At 41.8% G+C, this 17262-nt stretch overlaps 1 protein-coding gene across 1 annotated transcript in view; it reads right to left on the bottom strand.

The window, feature by feature from the left end:
• Positions 1 to 1229: 1229 nt before the first annotated feature.
• The window catches only part of srbd1 (S1 RNA binding domain 1), an 84519-nt gene continuing 68486 nt past the window's right edge, over positions 1230 to 17262 (bottom strand). Inside the window, exons 17-20 of the mRNA XM_047351793.1 lie at positions 16782 to 16949; positions 10595 to 10744; positions 3913 to 4097; positions 1230 to 2304 (exon numbers count right to left, since the gene is read on the bottom strand). Of these exons, the coding sequence (XP_047207749.1) occupies positions 2012 to 2304; positions 3913 to 4097; positions 10595 to 10744; positions 16782 to 16949 (796 nt within the window). The 3' untranslated portion in view covers positions 1230 to 2011. The remainder of the gene's footprint in view (positions 2305 to 3912; positions 4098 to 10594; positions 10745 to 16781; positions 16950 to 17262) is intronic.

Here is a 17262-nt window from a genome sequence, read left to right as displayed (position 1 = left end):
ATACATTTTAAATAGGGTTGCTTGGTTGGTCCAATTTAAATGCAGTTTTGGAAAAATATTCCTGTTGGTATACCAGATTCTATCAAAGTTTCCATCATCTGTCCTAAACTGTTACCCCCAGATGAAAGAAAATTGGCTACCATGTTCAAGAAGACAACAGGCACCACTAAGGCAAATGCTGATCATCAACTAGAAGATCACAGAATACATGTGCCACTGTATAATGTTAAAGCATAAATTGAGAAGGTGCTAACCAGCCCCTTCTTCAAAAGCAACACCTTCATCTCAACTGAAAATTTAAGAAACCATTCCTGATCAGACGAGACAAAGAGTAAGTTATATGCCTCAGTGGAAAAAAATGTTCATAGATGTAAAGGAGGTTTCAAACTTAAGAACTCTGTACCAAATGTCAAGCATGGTGGTGACAGCATCATGCTCAGGGTCTGTTTTGCTGCAGATGATACTGCTTTGTTGCAAAGAGGCAAAATAATGCAAACGGGTGGCAACTTCAATATCTGTGATGGTTGAAACTTGGACACACGTGGGTGTTGCAACAGGACGAAGAAACGCACATCAAAACTGTAGAATGGATCAAGCAGGCTAACATTAAGCTTCTGAAATGACCTCAACCATGTTAGAAATCTGTGGATTGTTTAAAAGCTGGGTCTGTTAAAGGAAACCAACCAGTTCATATGAACCATATCTACCAGGAGGAGTGATCAAATATTCAGCCAGAATTATGCCAGAAACCTGCCGGTGGTTACAAACAGTTTGTGGTCAAGGTGCAACTTGCTAATGATAATTTACCAAATAAACAAAATTTTATGTTTAAAACATTAATGTAAACATTTAATGTATTTTTTCTTTGTATTGGGCTGCACGGTGGTGCGGTTGGTAGCACTGTTGCCTTGCAGCAAGAAGGTCCTGGGTTCAACTCCCGGCCTGGGGTCTTTCTGCATGGAGTTTGCATTTTCTCCCCGTGCATGCGAAGGTTCTCACTGGGTACTCCGGCTTCCTCCCACAGTCCAAAAACATGCAGGCAGGTTGATTGAGGACTCTAAATTGCCCTTAGGTGTGAATGAGTGTGTGCGTGGTTGTATGTCTCTGTGTGGCCCTGCGATGGACTGGCGACCTGTCCAGGGTGTACCCTGCCTCTAGCCCATAGACTGCTGGAGATAGGCACCAGGTCCCCCGTGACCCACTATGGAATAAGTGGTATAGAAGAGGAATGAATGAATGTATAGTTTTTATTGTGTTTGGAGAAAGAATGTCCTGAATCAATTCATAGTTGTGCTCATAATTCTTGTTTTTAAATCTCATTACAGATGTTTTGCTGAATCATCATTTGAATATTTTATTTTTGGGCATGATGAGTTATTTAAACTACTGACACAGTAACGTTAACATTACAACAAGTCAACTCCATATGAAATACCATTTAAACCTAATTAGCATAGCAATGCCAGCAAGGTCAGAAACCGACACTAGGTAAACAAAAACATTTATTGGCTAATTACTGAGATGAGTACAAAAGAAAAATGGAAGAGTTAACTTTGTGTATCTATCTGTTACTAATCTCAAAAATACATAAACATCGTTATATTTTATGAACACATTCAGTTTAAGTATATAGCTATTCGTGTCACAGCCAAAATGCTAATAACAGATTTCAACTGTTCAATCAATAACCATTTTGCTTAAACTGGGTTAAATTAACAACTGTTGTAAATATTTTAAGTCTTTTGGTCTGAATATTGTTTAGTCTGTAGGACCGCCCAGTTAACACGGCAGGCACTAAAATGGGTCACAATTTAAACAACTAACTGTTCCCATAAATAAGGCGGATTTCCTGTTAAAGCAAATAAATTTGTTCTCCTCATAGGCAGCAAATCAGTTTGAATCCAACACTTCTGTAAACATCTGGATGTAATTTGTCTCTGACATTGTTTTATAACTTAATGTGACAGGCACAGCCCCAACTGTGGAATATTCTTTAAAGGAACCACAGAATCTATTGGAGTACCCTAAGCAGGTCCAGCCCAATCCGCCCCCTCTGAACGTCGATGTTGAGGACCCGAACCTCCACCCGCTCCCCGGGTCCTAGAGCCAGGCTGCGACGACGCTGGCTGACCGGCAGCTTGTCTAGGGTGATGTTGCTCTTATGGATGAGGCCGGCCCGGCCAACGCCAATGTCTACGAAAGCGCCAAACAGAGTTGTGTTGTCCACTCGGCCTGTCAGCACGGAGCCGACCCGCAGATCACTCATTGACACAATGCCCCTCTTAAAGTCCGCCTGCCCAAAATCTGCCAAAGAAAGAGGTCAAAGCAGAGGATATACAAAAGCTGACACACTTGTAGGGGATAAGGCCAAATACATGTAGCAGCTAGTTAAACTGTATGGGGGGAGGAAGAAACCTAAGAGGATGGGAAGAAATGACAAAGTTATAACACACAATACCAGGAGTAACCTGACACCTATGTCTACATACAAAACTTCCACATTTCTCAGCATCCTGACCATCCATACTTTCCACTGGGCCTGCTCCCAGGATTTGTTTTCTTTTCAGTATCATTAACACAAACAAGGAGGGCTCGCGATCCAGGAAATAGCCGGTACAATTATTCTCACTCAAACCCCTGATTTTATGCGGTAGCTTCAGCCTATCTGTTTATTCAGCTGAGCTCTGGCTAGGAGGACAAGCAAAGTGTACTGCAACCGAATAGGGCCAACCCCAGAGTGAACCTTAATTTTAGGAAGAGTTGGCCTGATGCTAAGTGACTGCTCAGGCTGGACTTTCTCTGGGTTACATGAAACTGTAAAAATGAATAGAAGGATGGAAAAAACTCTTCTAGCCCAGAACCAAATATAAAAAAATTAAAATATTTGCGATTGAAATTGTTTCTAAAAAACCACACGACATACATCACTATTTATAGATGGGTTTTGACCTATATTTTTTTATTAAAATCATTATTTTGTGTTTTATTTAGTTGTTAACGATAAATACCTCTTAAATAATGTATATTCGATTTATTTCAAAGAGATCTAGTGCAAAATTAATCTTTCTGTCTAATTGAGTAACAGCAGAACTGAATCTGAGGTTCTGCTTGTGTGTGCCTGAACTCAAAAGCCTGAGATTAAGCAGAAAAACAGCTTTCGCTGTATTTGTGATTGCTGACTATGCCGTCCAGCAGCAGAGTCTGCTGGACCCATCACACACTGTCAGAAAGACACAAACTGGACTGTTGGGTTGCAGAGAGGAAGCCGCAGCACTGTCAGATCCTATCAAGTTACACTGCTAAGACATGGCTATTATAGTCCAGGCTAGAAAAGTCGGTCAGTGTGTGTTATAACTAGCAAAGCATTCACAAAGGAGGACAAATACGGCTTTGATTTTCTGTTGGCCGGTGGGGAGCTGTAAAAGACATTATGACAGAAAGATGAGAGACTACGAGAGGCTACTCTGACTGCTAGATTGCAGAAAAGTGACAATCAACTTTTGTACGATCCTACATAGAGGTTTTTGTGCCCAGAGTTGAAGCTTTTGCAAAAGATTTTAAGCAGTAAGGAGAAAAACTGCTGGGAGAGAGGCCAGCTTACTTTGTAACAGTTATGAATTAAACCATTTATTGTTTGGATTTGGCTAAAATAAAGTTTAAACAAACATTATTTATTCACATGAGCCTCATCCGATATATATATATCCTTTTTTGAAAGAGATGAATTTAAGCGTTATGGTTCTAACCCAAGAGCAAATTCCCGACAATATTCCTGTTGGTGTTTACATTCTCAGTGATTTTACAAACATGAAATTATTAGCAGCTGTTTCTCAACTATGCATTTTTGGTTTTGCTTTATTGTCTTCACTGAATAAGCGAATGAGTTGTTACTGTGAGCAAAAAAAGTCTTACTTTGTCGTATGTCAAAGCCTGGGGGCTGCGTCAGGCCGTCTATGATGAGTTTGAGGGTCTCAAGGGTGGTGTCCACTTTCTTGGCCAGTTCCTCAACACAACTTGTGTTAACCTTGCTCTCCACACAGTGTTTCAAGCCTGCACTGCCTATTTGGTCCACACTCCCACCCACAAGGGAGAGAAATCTGGAAAGAAAGGACAGAAAGAAAATACAATTGGGGCTTAGTTAACAGGAGTTGTATTTCAGTTTTGGCCCCAAAGGATTACGAAAAACAATGTAACGGAAAAAAATAAGTAAATGTATTTTTATTTACTTATTAACCTTTATTTATAAAAGCATGATGAACATCTGGCAGATCAACACCACCTGTCAGAGCCCTCCTGGAATCTGCTGAAGTCAGCTGGATGAGCAGTGAACAAGGCTCCATAAGAAATAGCTTCCTTTTAAATTATTTCCTCTGACTTTCATTTTTAAACACCACACTCAGACCGAAAGTATCTAACTTTAAGTGTTTTTCCTGAAGTAACAGCTTCTACGCCACAAAATATTCTTGTTAGCATCACCTGAATTAAAAATATGAGGCCATTTGTCTGAGAGTTAACTTTTGGAAAAACCAGGCCATGCAACAGGGCATTTTCTCCAAACACTGCATCAAATCTATGACAGAATGACTGACAAAAAAAAGCCAAAATGCACACTTTAATCCCTCTGAAATGCTCTGGCAGAAGCACGAGAAGGTTTACTAACAAACCTCAAGTTAATTTTGTAAAGATCTGGTAACAGAGGATGCACTTTTTAAAATCAAGTATCCTTCTCTAAGATGAAAACCTTTAAACAGATCCTCACTTTTAGGCAAAAATGTAGAAAGCATTATGAGCCTCGGTGAGGTGACTGTAACTACACCAATACCTCATTTATGGGCAAATATCTCCTCTCCTAAAACTAAAGTTAAATAAAATGGTGTAAATCAACAGAAATAAGCTTTATGCAGTTAAAGAGGGAGAGTGTTAGTTGCTGAGTTGCTTTCCATTTCCAAAAACACATTTTATTTGTGCCCTGGCAAATCAGGTGCATCCACAATAGGCTGTAAACGCCCTGACACCTCGTCTCCGGACACTGCCTCTGCTGTGCTAGGATTGGACATCGTGCCTGCCAACCACGCTTGTATAACTTCCTCCAACCCTGATGTCTCACACCATAATGTCTAGACAGTCGGTCAAAGTTACACAGTTTGAAATATAAATCCAAACTAATTAGCTGCTCTGCAATTGCAGAGTGTCCCTATATCCAAAGTAGCACAAAGAAGTAATGGAAGAATGAGATAAGTGTGGCTGTGGGAGAATTGTGCACATTGCGTATATTATTTACAGCAGACAACGGGCACAGCTGGTGATAGACGTGAATGCATGTGTTCATTTGTAGACCAGTTGGGTAGCGGCCGTGATGGATGTCGCTCACTGGTAGCCTGACGCCAAACAGGCGCGGCAGCTGTCCAACCCGTGATGGACAGAACAGGTGGACACATACATACACGTATACACAAAGTTGATTCATGTACAATGCTGCTCAGAAATGCTCAATTGGCAGGAGAAGGGACAGTGTCTATGCTGTGTATAAAGGTTTCTAGGAATCACTTGTGAGCTGAGAGGCTCTGCCACTGAAATCAGTGACCAGCGGAGGGATTCGAGCTGAATCAATCTGTCATCATCGGTAAGCCACAAGACTAAAAAATAGTAGCAGAGTATGTGCCAGAAATTACTTAGCGGTGAGAAAAAAAACACCTCTGGACCAAGCTGTGTCTAACGCCGAGGTAGACTCTCGTTTTTGAGCTTCTCATCTTTCCAGCCATTTATCCCCCGACCGAAAGAAAAATGGTTTTGTCTTGATGGCTTAGTGGTCTAGAAGACATTCCATGAAGGACTCAGAGACGGTATCCAGGCAGGGAGAGAGAGTTAAAATATATGGTTCAAGCTTAGCAGGGCACAATTTGTTTGTCATTGTAGTTAACTGATATTTTGCTAAATTTACTGAAAATATAGTTGAATAAATTATGAAAATCATTGCTTCACACCGAGGTGAAGTAGGATGGAGCTGGAATTTATATTTTGCAATGCAGAGATACAGATTTACTGTAGTCATCTTGAACAGCTTTAATTTGCTCAATAAGATTAGGAAGTGCATTGTCTACTAATTACACACAGATTTCCTTATCAAATAAAATAATGTGGGTTTTCATGCAAGCAGTGCAACATTCTGATTTGATGTGAAACGTTCCCATATGTACGTTCTTTCCTTTCTTTCTGGGCTTGATAATTTCCCGCAATCGTCCAAGATTGGGGTTCATGGGGTTTTTAAACCTGGCTAAATACAGCAACCTGGACCAATATCCACCGTTGTTCCTGAGAATATCATAAAAAAAATCTAGACCAAGAAAATTGGAAAGAAATATAGATGTATAGATTCCTTTCCTACAAAAATCAGGCTACTTTGTTTGCTTCTTCGAAATATTGGGTATTTAATTTAGCAGCTGATTAATTTACCCGAGGAGGTAAAAATAAAAAGTTCAAAAACACACGACCTCCGTGTCGTACTGGGCACAAAGTGTCATCCACACCCTGCCACTCAAGAAAATTAGGTATCATAATTTATTTTTTCAACAAGCCCCACCTTTCAACATGACTAAAGTTAGCTCTAATTGGATTTCCCCTCTAGCCAAAATTTTGATCTTAATTTTATTTGTGGGAAAATAAAAATCTTTTTTGTTGTAGGTTTAGTCATACAGAATGAGTTTTTCTTATCTGGTTTTCTTTCAAAAATATAAGTGAGGAAAACTATGACAGAAATGTTATGTTAACAAATTTTATACTGGAAAGAGAAAATATCTTTCACCAGTATGGTACAAAGGTTTTTAGTACTGTAACACAGGCAGTGTCAAAGATCTTGGACAACCAGAACAGCATTTATCTTGAAAAAATACATATAGGTGGACTATTTAGGTGTCTCCTAAAGGAAGATGGTGGCAATGGATTTTAATTAGGGGTATTTAAGGGGGATGAACACAAAAGGGGGTCACACGTTTACCAATTTTATTAGTGAAAGATTTTTTAAAGTCATAAATAATTTTCCTCTCTCTTTACTATGCTATTATGTTCTGTCACAACATCCCAATAATGCTTTTAGGATTAGGGTTAGATAGAAATAGAAATATTTTCACAAGGTATTGTGTGAATTATTGGTGTTGAATTGTTCACAACCTTTTGCTCTCAGATTATCAAACTTTTCCCAACTGATAATCTAAAAATAAAGGCCAGCAATGGCAAAAATAGAGAGAATGGAATATCAGCTTTCAAGGACGATCTAAGATCAGTTTTTGGACTCAAGAGGCAGCGTCCAATCAAGACCTGAAAAGAGAAAAAAAACATAGATGAGTGATTGTGGCCGCAGCCCATAAACAAGCGTCCACGTTGGTCATCTCATTTTTCAGCGCTGTATGTTTGTATTTAAGGGAGACTGGAGATCCAGAGGCTTGCACGACTATTAGCCTTATGTTTCTGTAATTATTGCCACCACAGTGTATGTAGGTGGTGTGTACATGTGTGAAGCTGGGGCTGGAGCTGGGTGGGCATTGAGGTAGATTTTATCCAGGCTCAAAGCAAAGACCTGCTCTGTCTTGTGTTCGAGAAATATTGGGCCCCGACTGTTACCTATCAGGGAAAAATTCACCGGACTGGTGCCAGATTACCACTGATATGACCGCAATACTGGAACTGACCTAAATATTTGGTAACAGCCTGTTAACAGATGTAACTCCCCGTTCCTCTGAAGATCAATACTAACAATCTAAGGAGAAAGGCTTCACTTCTTGCAGAAACAAAGCAGAATTTATAAAATAAAGGTGGACAAACTTCAACTGTGCGTTTGTGTTTCTGCTTTTTGCATGTGTGGGTTTATGGTTTCAGAAAGGCGGCTGATGTGTGGGCTGTGAGCAGTAATGGAGGATCCAGTTCCACTAATGTGATGAACATGATATTCTTTATAAACCATGAAGACACAACACACATGAATGCTTAAATACACACACACACACACACACACACACACACACACACACACACTCTTGTTTTGCTACATGTAGTGAGGACCATCTGTTGACTCCCATTGACTTCCATTGATTTTCAGTCATTTTCAACCCTTTCTATGCCCTAACCCTGACAATAACCCTAAACCTAACCATTACCAGTTCATGCCTAACCCTAACCTTAACCTAAACTCAATTCACATCTTAGTCCTAAACCTAACCGTTAGCAAAATAGATCGTGAGGACCAGCAACATGTCCTCACTTTGGTACAAACGGTCCTCAATTTGATGGTGAAATCGGGACAATGGTTCTCACTGTGATGCCAAGACAGGAACACACGCACACACACACGCACACACACACACACACACACACACACACACACACACACACACACAGAGCGTTCCTTCACAACGCTCCCTCCAAGCCTGCAGATTTCATCGGCTGTAGGTGAGGACGTCAACAGAGGAGCAAGAGATTTTAGAGATATGGTAAAAAGTGTTTAGTGCCGGGTCATTCAATCAGCTTCCAAGGTTCCTACATATTTTCCAATTCAAAATTTCACAAGTTTCCAGACTTCAATTCAAACAATTTCCTGTTAATATTTAATTTACAAAATGACAGAATGTTTGGAATATTTAAATACAAAACATTAACCTGGTTGTGTTTTAGCGTCTGTAGGTTCCACACAACGTGAAACAGACACTGTTCAAGTTGGCTCCCAATTCTACAGTGTGAAAAAGGGCTATTTCACAGTTTTTTTTTTTCTCTTCTCTCAGTCCAAGTGCCAGAGAAGTCAGATTCACTGAAAGATCTGTAACAGTAAGATTTTCAAATCTGGAAACTGTTATCCTACATTAAATAAAAATCAGTTCCGCCCAGCTTGTGACCTTCTTTTCTTTTTTTTAAGGTTTTTGTGGCACTGTTGGCCTTTATTTATTAGTAGCTGGACAGAAAGAAAAGCAGAGGGAAGGGGAAGAATGGCCCAGGGCCGAGAATCGAACCGGCAACAACTGTGTGGACTGTACCCTCTACATATGTGGCGCCTGCTCCACCACTGAGCCCTGGTGCGCCTCCACCCCCAGCTTGCAACCTTTAATGTCTTCACTATGTTCATAAATACGAAGGAAGAAATAGATGTTTCAATGCTGCTTGACACCAAGAGCCAATTTAAAAACCCCAGGTCCAATTTAAACTCCTGATCTAAGAGGGGTTAGAGGCCTCAAAAGCAGGGAGATTGACCTTTTTGAAATTCTGAATGAGCGTTACTCCCAGGTAAATTGTAATAGTATAAGTACCACAAAATAGTATAAGTTTGTGGCGACTCAGTTGTTTACAAGTCAAAAACTGATTCGTTACAGTCTGTATTCGACAATGGATTTTTGCGTCCAAAAACTGCATGAACTGCTACTACACTGGCAAAAAAAAGCATTATATAGAGCTAACAAGTGGTGAACAACTAAACGGAAGTTTGTCAAACAAGCATATAAACAGATTCACATTACACAAAGTTTAGATTTTTCATCTTAAGTCACTGCGTCAGGTTTGCCATCCATGGGTTGAGAACCATCCAACTCTGACTCAGGCAGGTAAGGTTGTTCTCAATGTAACTCTGCTATTCAGCGCATTCCTCTTCATCTAGAGATTCATCAGAATCTGTCAGAACTCATTCACAGTGTTAACTAAGTTCAGCAGTGTGGCGTCAGTGAACTGAACATACAAAATCATTTAGCATACCAACGCTACACTTCCTCTCATGTAACCAAATTTTATATCTTTATATTATTTGCTTCGTGCAACATTTGCACAAACAGTATGACTCTCTTTGCACTCTCAACTTTTCTAGGTAAAAGTTTTCCTTTTAATTCAGCAGGAGATGGGCACCTTACAGAGCCAAGATAATAAACACCACTGGGAAAGACAGAAAACAAAACATTGAGAGTTCAGGAGAAGGAGATATCTACAGAAAATACAAAACGAGCATAAAAATAAAAATTATGTAATGAATAAAGGAAGGAGCAGGACTTTTGGACATAACCCAACAAAGATGCATACCGATGTGGCTAAAACGGAATCAACAAGAAAAAGGTTTCGTCAAGCAGCAGTAATCTATCTGCATGTGTGCACAGACACACAATGTCCTACACACACACCGAGGCGATTAAAGGCGCATCAACATGAGGGGAGTAACGCTTAAAGCCACTAGTGTCAGAACTTATGTAGACTAAACACAGTTGAGTGACTACAGCTGCAGGAGAAAGGGCTTAAACACCACAAAACTCTCTCTCTCTCTCACACACACACACACACACACACAGAGCTTTCTGTGGAAGATGTTCAATGTGCTTTTGATAACAGCATCAGCAGCTCTAACAATCATTTCTCACACAAGGACACATGCCGCCATGCACATGCAGAAAGCCAACGCCTCCTTTCTTGTATCCCATGTCTCTGTAAATCAAATCAGTCCTTCACTACTATAACCAACACCATATGAGATGGGTGTTAAAATCAGCTCCATCATTGTCTGAACATGCCCAGCCAGTGGGGTTTGCCATGGTACAAGAGTGGGCGTGTGGTAGTGTGTTTGTGTGGGCCTTACCTCTGTGCCACATGGTAGGACTCAGGGTGAATACAGGTTTGGTCCATGGGGTTTAATGAGGTCGGGATGTTGCAACCAGCCTTTCCTTTGCTCTTCTTAGGTGCTGGTTTCTCTGGAACCGCTGGTGCACATTCAGACGAGGGTTTAGCACTGTTTGACAAAACACATGCATTTCAAAGGTGTTACACGCTCAATGGTTTTGCCTTCCAAATAAAGAATTTCAGAATCACTTTCATTATTTATAGTAGTGATTTATTTCCATCGCAAACTGAAGGAAAATCTGTATCTTCTAGAGAAAAAACGTCACGACTAAAGACACTTTCTGAGCAGATTGATGTTTTGTTCTTCTATTCTATAGATTTGCACATCTGAATATTTCTTCATGAAACATCTTCAATAAACGGCACGTATGCTTCCAAACCCTAAACGTCAGCACCTCTCCAACAGCATAGTGGGAATATCTAAAAATGACAGGGTCTTCACTAATCCCATGCAGACGTACACCCATCCGGAACAACCCTAACATCCTACAAAAAAATAATATAATAACTTTTCCACATTGGAGGAGTAAAGGAATTGAATACCTGGAACATATATTTGAAGGAATTCAGTTCATCCCATTTAACAGATTAATTATACAATACGGGATGGACAAGAATACATTTTCAGAATATCAACAAATTAAATCTATAATAAAAAATAAATTTAGACTTAAAAACGTTGGGTTACAAATGCAATCAAGTGTACTAGAGTTCCTAAAACTCAACCCCCCCAAATTAATGTCTAAAATACACAGGACACTGTCTAATATAGATGAATCAATTTCCCTTCCTATAACGAAATGGGAGGTGGGCTTATCAGTTAACTTTGACCAAACATTCTGGTCTCAGATATGTTCCAGAACTTTTAAACAAGTGACCCCAGTTTGCAATTAATACAACCGCTGTGGCGGTTCGCAGCCGAGTGTGAAGCGGCTGGGATGGGGATCAGCTCCTCCAAGTCCGAGGCCATGGTACTCGACCGGAAAAGGGTGGCTTGTCCTCTTCAGGCTGGAGGGGAGTTCCTGCCTCAAGTGGAGGAGTTTAAGTATCTCGGGGTCTTGTTCACGAGTGAGGGAAGAATGGAGCGGGAGATCGACAGACGGATCGGTGCGGCTGCCACAGTAATGGGGGCGCTGTGCCGGTCCATTGTGGTGAAGAGAGAGCTGAGCCGAAAAGCAAAGCTCTCAATTTACTGGTCGGTCTACGTTCCTACCCTCACCTATGGCCATGAACTTTGGGTCATGACCGAAAGAACGAGATCACGGATACAAGCGGCTGAAATGAGCTTCCTCCGTAGGGTGGCCGGGCACTCCCTTAGAGATAGGGTGAGGAGCTCGGCCATCCGGGAGGAGCTCGGAGTAGAGCCGCTGCTCCTCCACATCGAGAGGAGCCAGTTGAGGTGGCTCGGGCATCTATACCGGATGCCTCCTGGACGCCTTCCTCGGGAGGTGTTCCAGGCACGTCCCACCGGGAAGAGGCCCAGGGGACGGCCCAGGACACGCTGGAGGGACTACAGGTCCTTCTCAAAAAATTAGCATATTGTGATAAAGTTCATTATTTTCCATAATGTCATGATGAAAATTTAACATTCATATATTTTAGATTCATTGCACACTAACTGAAATATTTCAGGTCTTTTATTGTCTTAATACGGATGATTTTGGCATACAGCTCATGAAAACCCAAAATTCCTATCTCACAAAATTAGCATATCATTAAAAGGGTCTCTAAACGAGCTATGAACCTAATCATCTGAATCAAGGAGTTAACTCTAAACACCTGCAAAAGATTCCTGAGGCCTTTAAAACTCCCAGCCTGGTTCATCACTCAAAAACCCAATCATGGGTAAGACTGCCGACCTGACTGCTGTCCAGAAGGCCACTATTGACACCCTCAAGCAAGAGGGTAAGACACAGAAAGAAATTTCTGAACAAATAGGCTGTTCCCAGAGTGCTGTATCAAGGCACCTCAGTGGGAAGTCTGTGGGAAGGAAAAAGTGTGGCAGAAAACGCTGCACAACGAGAAGAGGTGACCGGACCCTGAGGAAGATTGTGGAGAAGGGCCGATTCCAGACCTTGGGGGACCTGCGGAAGCAGTGGACTGAGTCTGGAGTAGAAACATCCAGAGCCACCGTGCACAGGCGTGTGCAGGAAATGGGCTACAGGTGCCGCATTCCCCAGACCTGGGCTACAGAGAAGCAGCACTGGACTGTTGCTCAGTGGTCCAAAGTACTTTTTTCGGATGAAAGCAAATTCTGCATGTCATTCGGAAGTCAAGGTGCCAGAGTCTGGAGGAAGACTGGGGAGAAGGAAATGCCAAAATGCCAGAAGTCCAGTGTCAAGTACCCACAGTCAGTGATGGTCTGGGGTGCCGTGTCAGCTGCTGGTGTTGGTCCACTGTGTTTTATCAAGGGCAGGGTCAATGCAGCTAGCTATCAGGAGATTTTGGAGCACTTCATGCTTCCATCTGCTGAAAAGCTTTATGGAGATGAAGATTTCATTTTTCAGCATGACCTGGCACCAGCTCACAGTGCCAAAACCATTGGTAAATGGTTTACTGACCATTGTATCACTGTGCTCAATTGGCCTGCCAACTCTCCTGACCTGAACCCCATAGAGAATCTGTGGGATATTGTGAAGAGAACGTTGAGAGACTCAAGACCCAACACTCTGGATGAGCTAAAGGCCGTTATCGAAGCATCCTGGGCCTCCATAAGACCTCAGCAGTGCCACAGGCTGATTGCCTCCATGCCACGCCGCATTGAAGCAGTCATTTCTGCCAAAGGATTCCCGACCAAGTATTGAGTGCATAACTGTACATGATTATTTGAAGGTTGACGTTTTTTGTATTAAAAACACTTTTCTTTTATTGGTCGGATGAAATATGCTAATTTTGTGAGATAGGAATTTTGGGTTTTCATGAGCTGTATGCCACAATCATCCGTATTAAGACAATAAAAGACCTGAAATATTTCAGTTAGTGTGCAATGAATCTAAAATATATGAATGTTAAATTTTCATCATTACATTATAGAAAATAATGAACTTTATCACAATATGCAAATTTTTTGAGAAGGACCTGTATACTATACAGGTCAACGGATGTTCAGAATGGGCTTGGCACCTTCTAATACTTGCTTACACTGCACAAGCAATATACCAGACAATTACATCCATGTACTATGGTTATGTACACCCGTTCAGAGGTTCTGGTGCCTGATATGTGAAGACTTATCAAAGTGTCTGAGATGTAATATTTCACCTTCCCCTTCAGTTTGCTTGTTGGGCAACTTAGATGATGTCACCATAGAGAGAAATTCAGTTCATATGGTTATCACTGCTTTATGCATCGCTAAGAAAACTATCCTCATGAATTGGAAAAATAAAAACTTTCTTAGTATTAATCAGTATAGAAATTTTCTGTTGGATTATATAAGCCTTGAGACAGCCTCTGCCTCCACGTCAGATCAATCTCTCTGGGCTCCTTTAATCAGCTCCATCACCTAGTGGGGGCGGGGCGCCCTTGGCTTCATCCTGTGGGGCGTTGTGGCGGATTTGGGGGGGTGTCTGGGCTGGGGCATCTGGGGTGTCCCTGGGCTGGGATCGCTGGGGGGTCTGGCGCTGGGGGCTGTGGTCCCGGCCGGGGTGGGGCTTTGGTGGCTCTCGGGGGAGACATATAGTAGCTGCATGTGATGTTTTCGGGGGGGACGGACATAGGACACTGGCCTGGTGGCCGTGCTGCTCCTGGTGTGCCCCTGTGGGGGAGGGGATTCGTGGCATTTGGGTTCGGGGGCATGTGTTTGATATCGGTGTCCTTGTTGGGGGTGGCCCTGTGGGAAGGTTCTTGTTGGGGTTCACTGGGGGTGGGAGACTCATACGGGGCGGGGTGTGGGGGGGGGTCACCCGGGTCTGGGCGGTGCCGGCGCTGTCTGCCTGTCTCTGCCCCAGGAGGGAAGGGGACCACCTCCTGGGTCCGGGGGCTGTTTGCCCCTAGGAGTACCGGCACCTGGACCTGGGAGTATAGAGTATGCATGAGGAGTGTGAGTGAGTGTATGACGTCCATATTATGGGGGGCCTATTTCCTCCCCGCCACACTACCTGCCGGTGGTTGGAGTCTTTGCCCGCTGGTGTACTTGTGGTTCTCGGTGTCCGGGGCCGGGTGCTTTGGTATGTGCTGCCTCACTCCCGGTGGCTGCTTGCCGGGGCCTGGCCCCCTGGGCTCTGTCCGGCCTCTGCTTGGGGGGTGGTGTGTCCTGGGGTCTTGGGCCTCTGGTCCATGGCTGGATCTGCTTGGGCGTGGACGGCTGCCGGCCGGGGCCTGTGGGCTCATCGCTGCGGCTCTCTGGGGCTTCTGCACAGTCGCTGCTGGGTGGTTCCCTGGGACTCTCCACTGCTCTTCTCTTGGGGGGGTTGCTTGTATTCTCTTCATCCTTCTTTCTCTCCTCCACGCTTTCCTCCTTTTTCCCCCATCTCTCTCTTTTTTGAGCTTCTTTTTTCCTTTTCATTTCAGTCTCCGTGTCCGTAACAATTGAAATATTCCCAAAGAAGTTAAATAAATAAAGTTTATTTTATAAATATCAAGCAGAGCTTTAAGCCATTAGCTGTGATGCTCCGGTTGTGAAAGTAAATCTGTTTGGCAGTTTCTTGGCACTCAGACAACAATTCTGTGCGCTACTCTGCCGGACAGGACACGGTAAAAAAAAAAGAAAATAAAATAAAAGTCTCTATATAGCATCAGCAACTTTCAAATGTTTAATCTCCTGATGTGTTGCACAGGTGTCAGATTTGTCTTGGCTGTGTTGGAAGCTAAATGGTACGCTTTATATTTTTATATGAACTCAAATAATTATTTGAGCAGAAACCACCAAACCTCAGAATGCGTAGCTTGAAATCTAATGCTGCAGCTTCTGCCACTTCTACGGTAAGAAAATATGCTAGACTTTATGTCTAAGGACACTGTTTCCTTTACTCCTTGATACTGACCATCTTCTGTGTTACATACAGTTTAGAAAGAATTCATTGGGATTTTCAGATATTTTCTTACGAGAAAACTTATTAATAGCACAGATTTGCCAAATTAGTTATTTCAGTGTTTTGGTTATTACATTAATGCATGTTTTTCTTTTATGTATTTATTTTGGGCATTTTTCATTAAGGCTAAAGAAAAAAAAAACTACTAAAAGTCATAGTAAAAAATAAAGAACACTGTTACATGTTCATTCTTTAGGTCATTTGTGTGCATCTAGGGTTGTAGAGACATAATTTTATAGAAACCTTTTGTTTTTGGCTTGATTTTTGCTAAATAGGTAATAATAAGCTGGAATATGTGGTGTGTGGTTAGGTTCTAATAGAAAACTTAGTATAACTTTTTTGTGAAGAGGCAACACTGGTTCCATTAAATCTTAGAGAGGTGCATTTTCCTGTTTAAACTAATAATAGGCCAGTTCTGTTTAATGCTATCTTATAGTTCATGGTTCTGAATCTTTTGCACAAATGTTATTTCTGTGGAGGTTCTTGATAATGTTGTGACAAACCAGTAAGGAAGCAGAGCCAAATTCAAAGCAGATTACAAAGGTGGAGCCATTTTCTTCTTTTAATTACCTTGGAAAGGTGATCTATGCCCTCATTCCCTGCCACCTGGACTGTTGCCGTCTTTATGTTAGCAATTGACTGTCACAGACAGCTCGACTTTAAAAGGCACAAGCGTTACCTAAACAATCTATTAATTATATATACTGCTCTGCTGAAAAATTGCTTTGTGTTAATCCCAGTCTAGGTTGAAATATAGAGACCAGGCCTGTGGGGATTCTTCTTATATGTTTTTCAAACAAGTTTTAAAACTCATTTTCAATCTCTGGCTTTTAAACCTGTCTAAATTGATGATTTTTCTTTGAGTGATATTATTTTATTGTCTTATATTTTATGAGTTGGACAGCACTTCTGGGTCAACTGCTGCTTTATAAATAAATCTGTCTAGAGTTGAGATGTAATTCACCATCAAATTGTACATGTAGTTTTTATGAACACTTTGAATGTTACAGAGTTTTTCTAATACATTAAACTTATGGAACTGAAATGAAATGAGTCGCTTCTGAATAAAAACCATTTTGTGTTTCTTTGTAGGTCCTGGTATAGAAATCAGGGTACCTGTTTAGAGTTTGAGGGTTGATCCTGATGAAGCCAGCACACTGTTGGTAGCTCTTGGGTCCCATGCCTTTCACCAGCTTGAGTTGCTCCCTGTTGATGAACGCACCGTTTTTCTCTCTCCACTCTGCAATGCTCCGAGCTCTGCCAGCGTTCAGCCCTGCTACATGCCTGCAAAAGAAAACAAATGTCTCACAACACCACCTTGTCTAATACGATCCTTAGAGATACTCTATGTTTCTTAACGCCTCAGTCTATCTATCACAGAGATATAAATGAAAAACATGACCTGGCCTTTTTAGCAAGAGCTGCCAACACATGAAACCCACACTTGGTAAAATTTAGTTAGCATATTTGACCTGTTATGTCTGAGCAAAAAAGTGATTCGATCCTGTTAACTTACTCTAAAACACAGTGCTATGTCAACACTCCATATAATACCTCAGTCATCAACACATTTGTGAGGTTAGTATGTGTGTAGGTA

Source organism: Girardinichthys multiradiatus, chromosome 22 (assembly GCF_021462225.1).
Source record: "Girardinichthys multiradiatus isolate DD_20200921_A chromosome 22, DD_fGirMul_XY1, whole genome shotgun sequence".
Lineage (NCBI taxonomy): Eukaryota > Metazoa > Chordata > Actinopteri > Cyprinodontiformes > Goodeidae > Girardinichthys > Girardinichthys multiradiatus.
The sequence above is the reverse complement of the archived record's forward strand: the minus strand, read 5'-3'. Positions and strand labels throughout refer to the sequence as shown.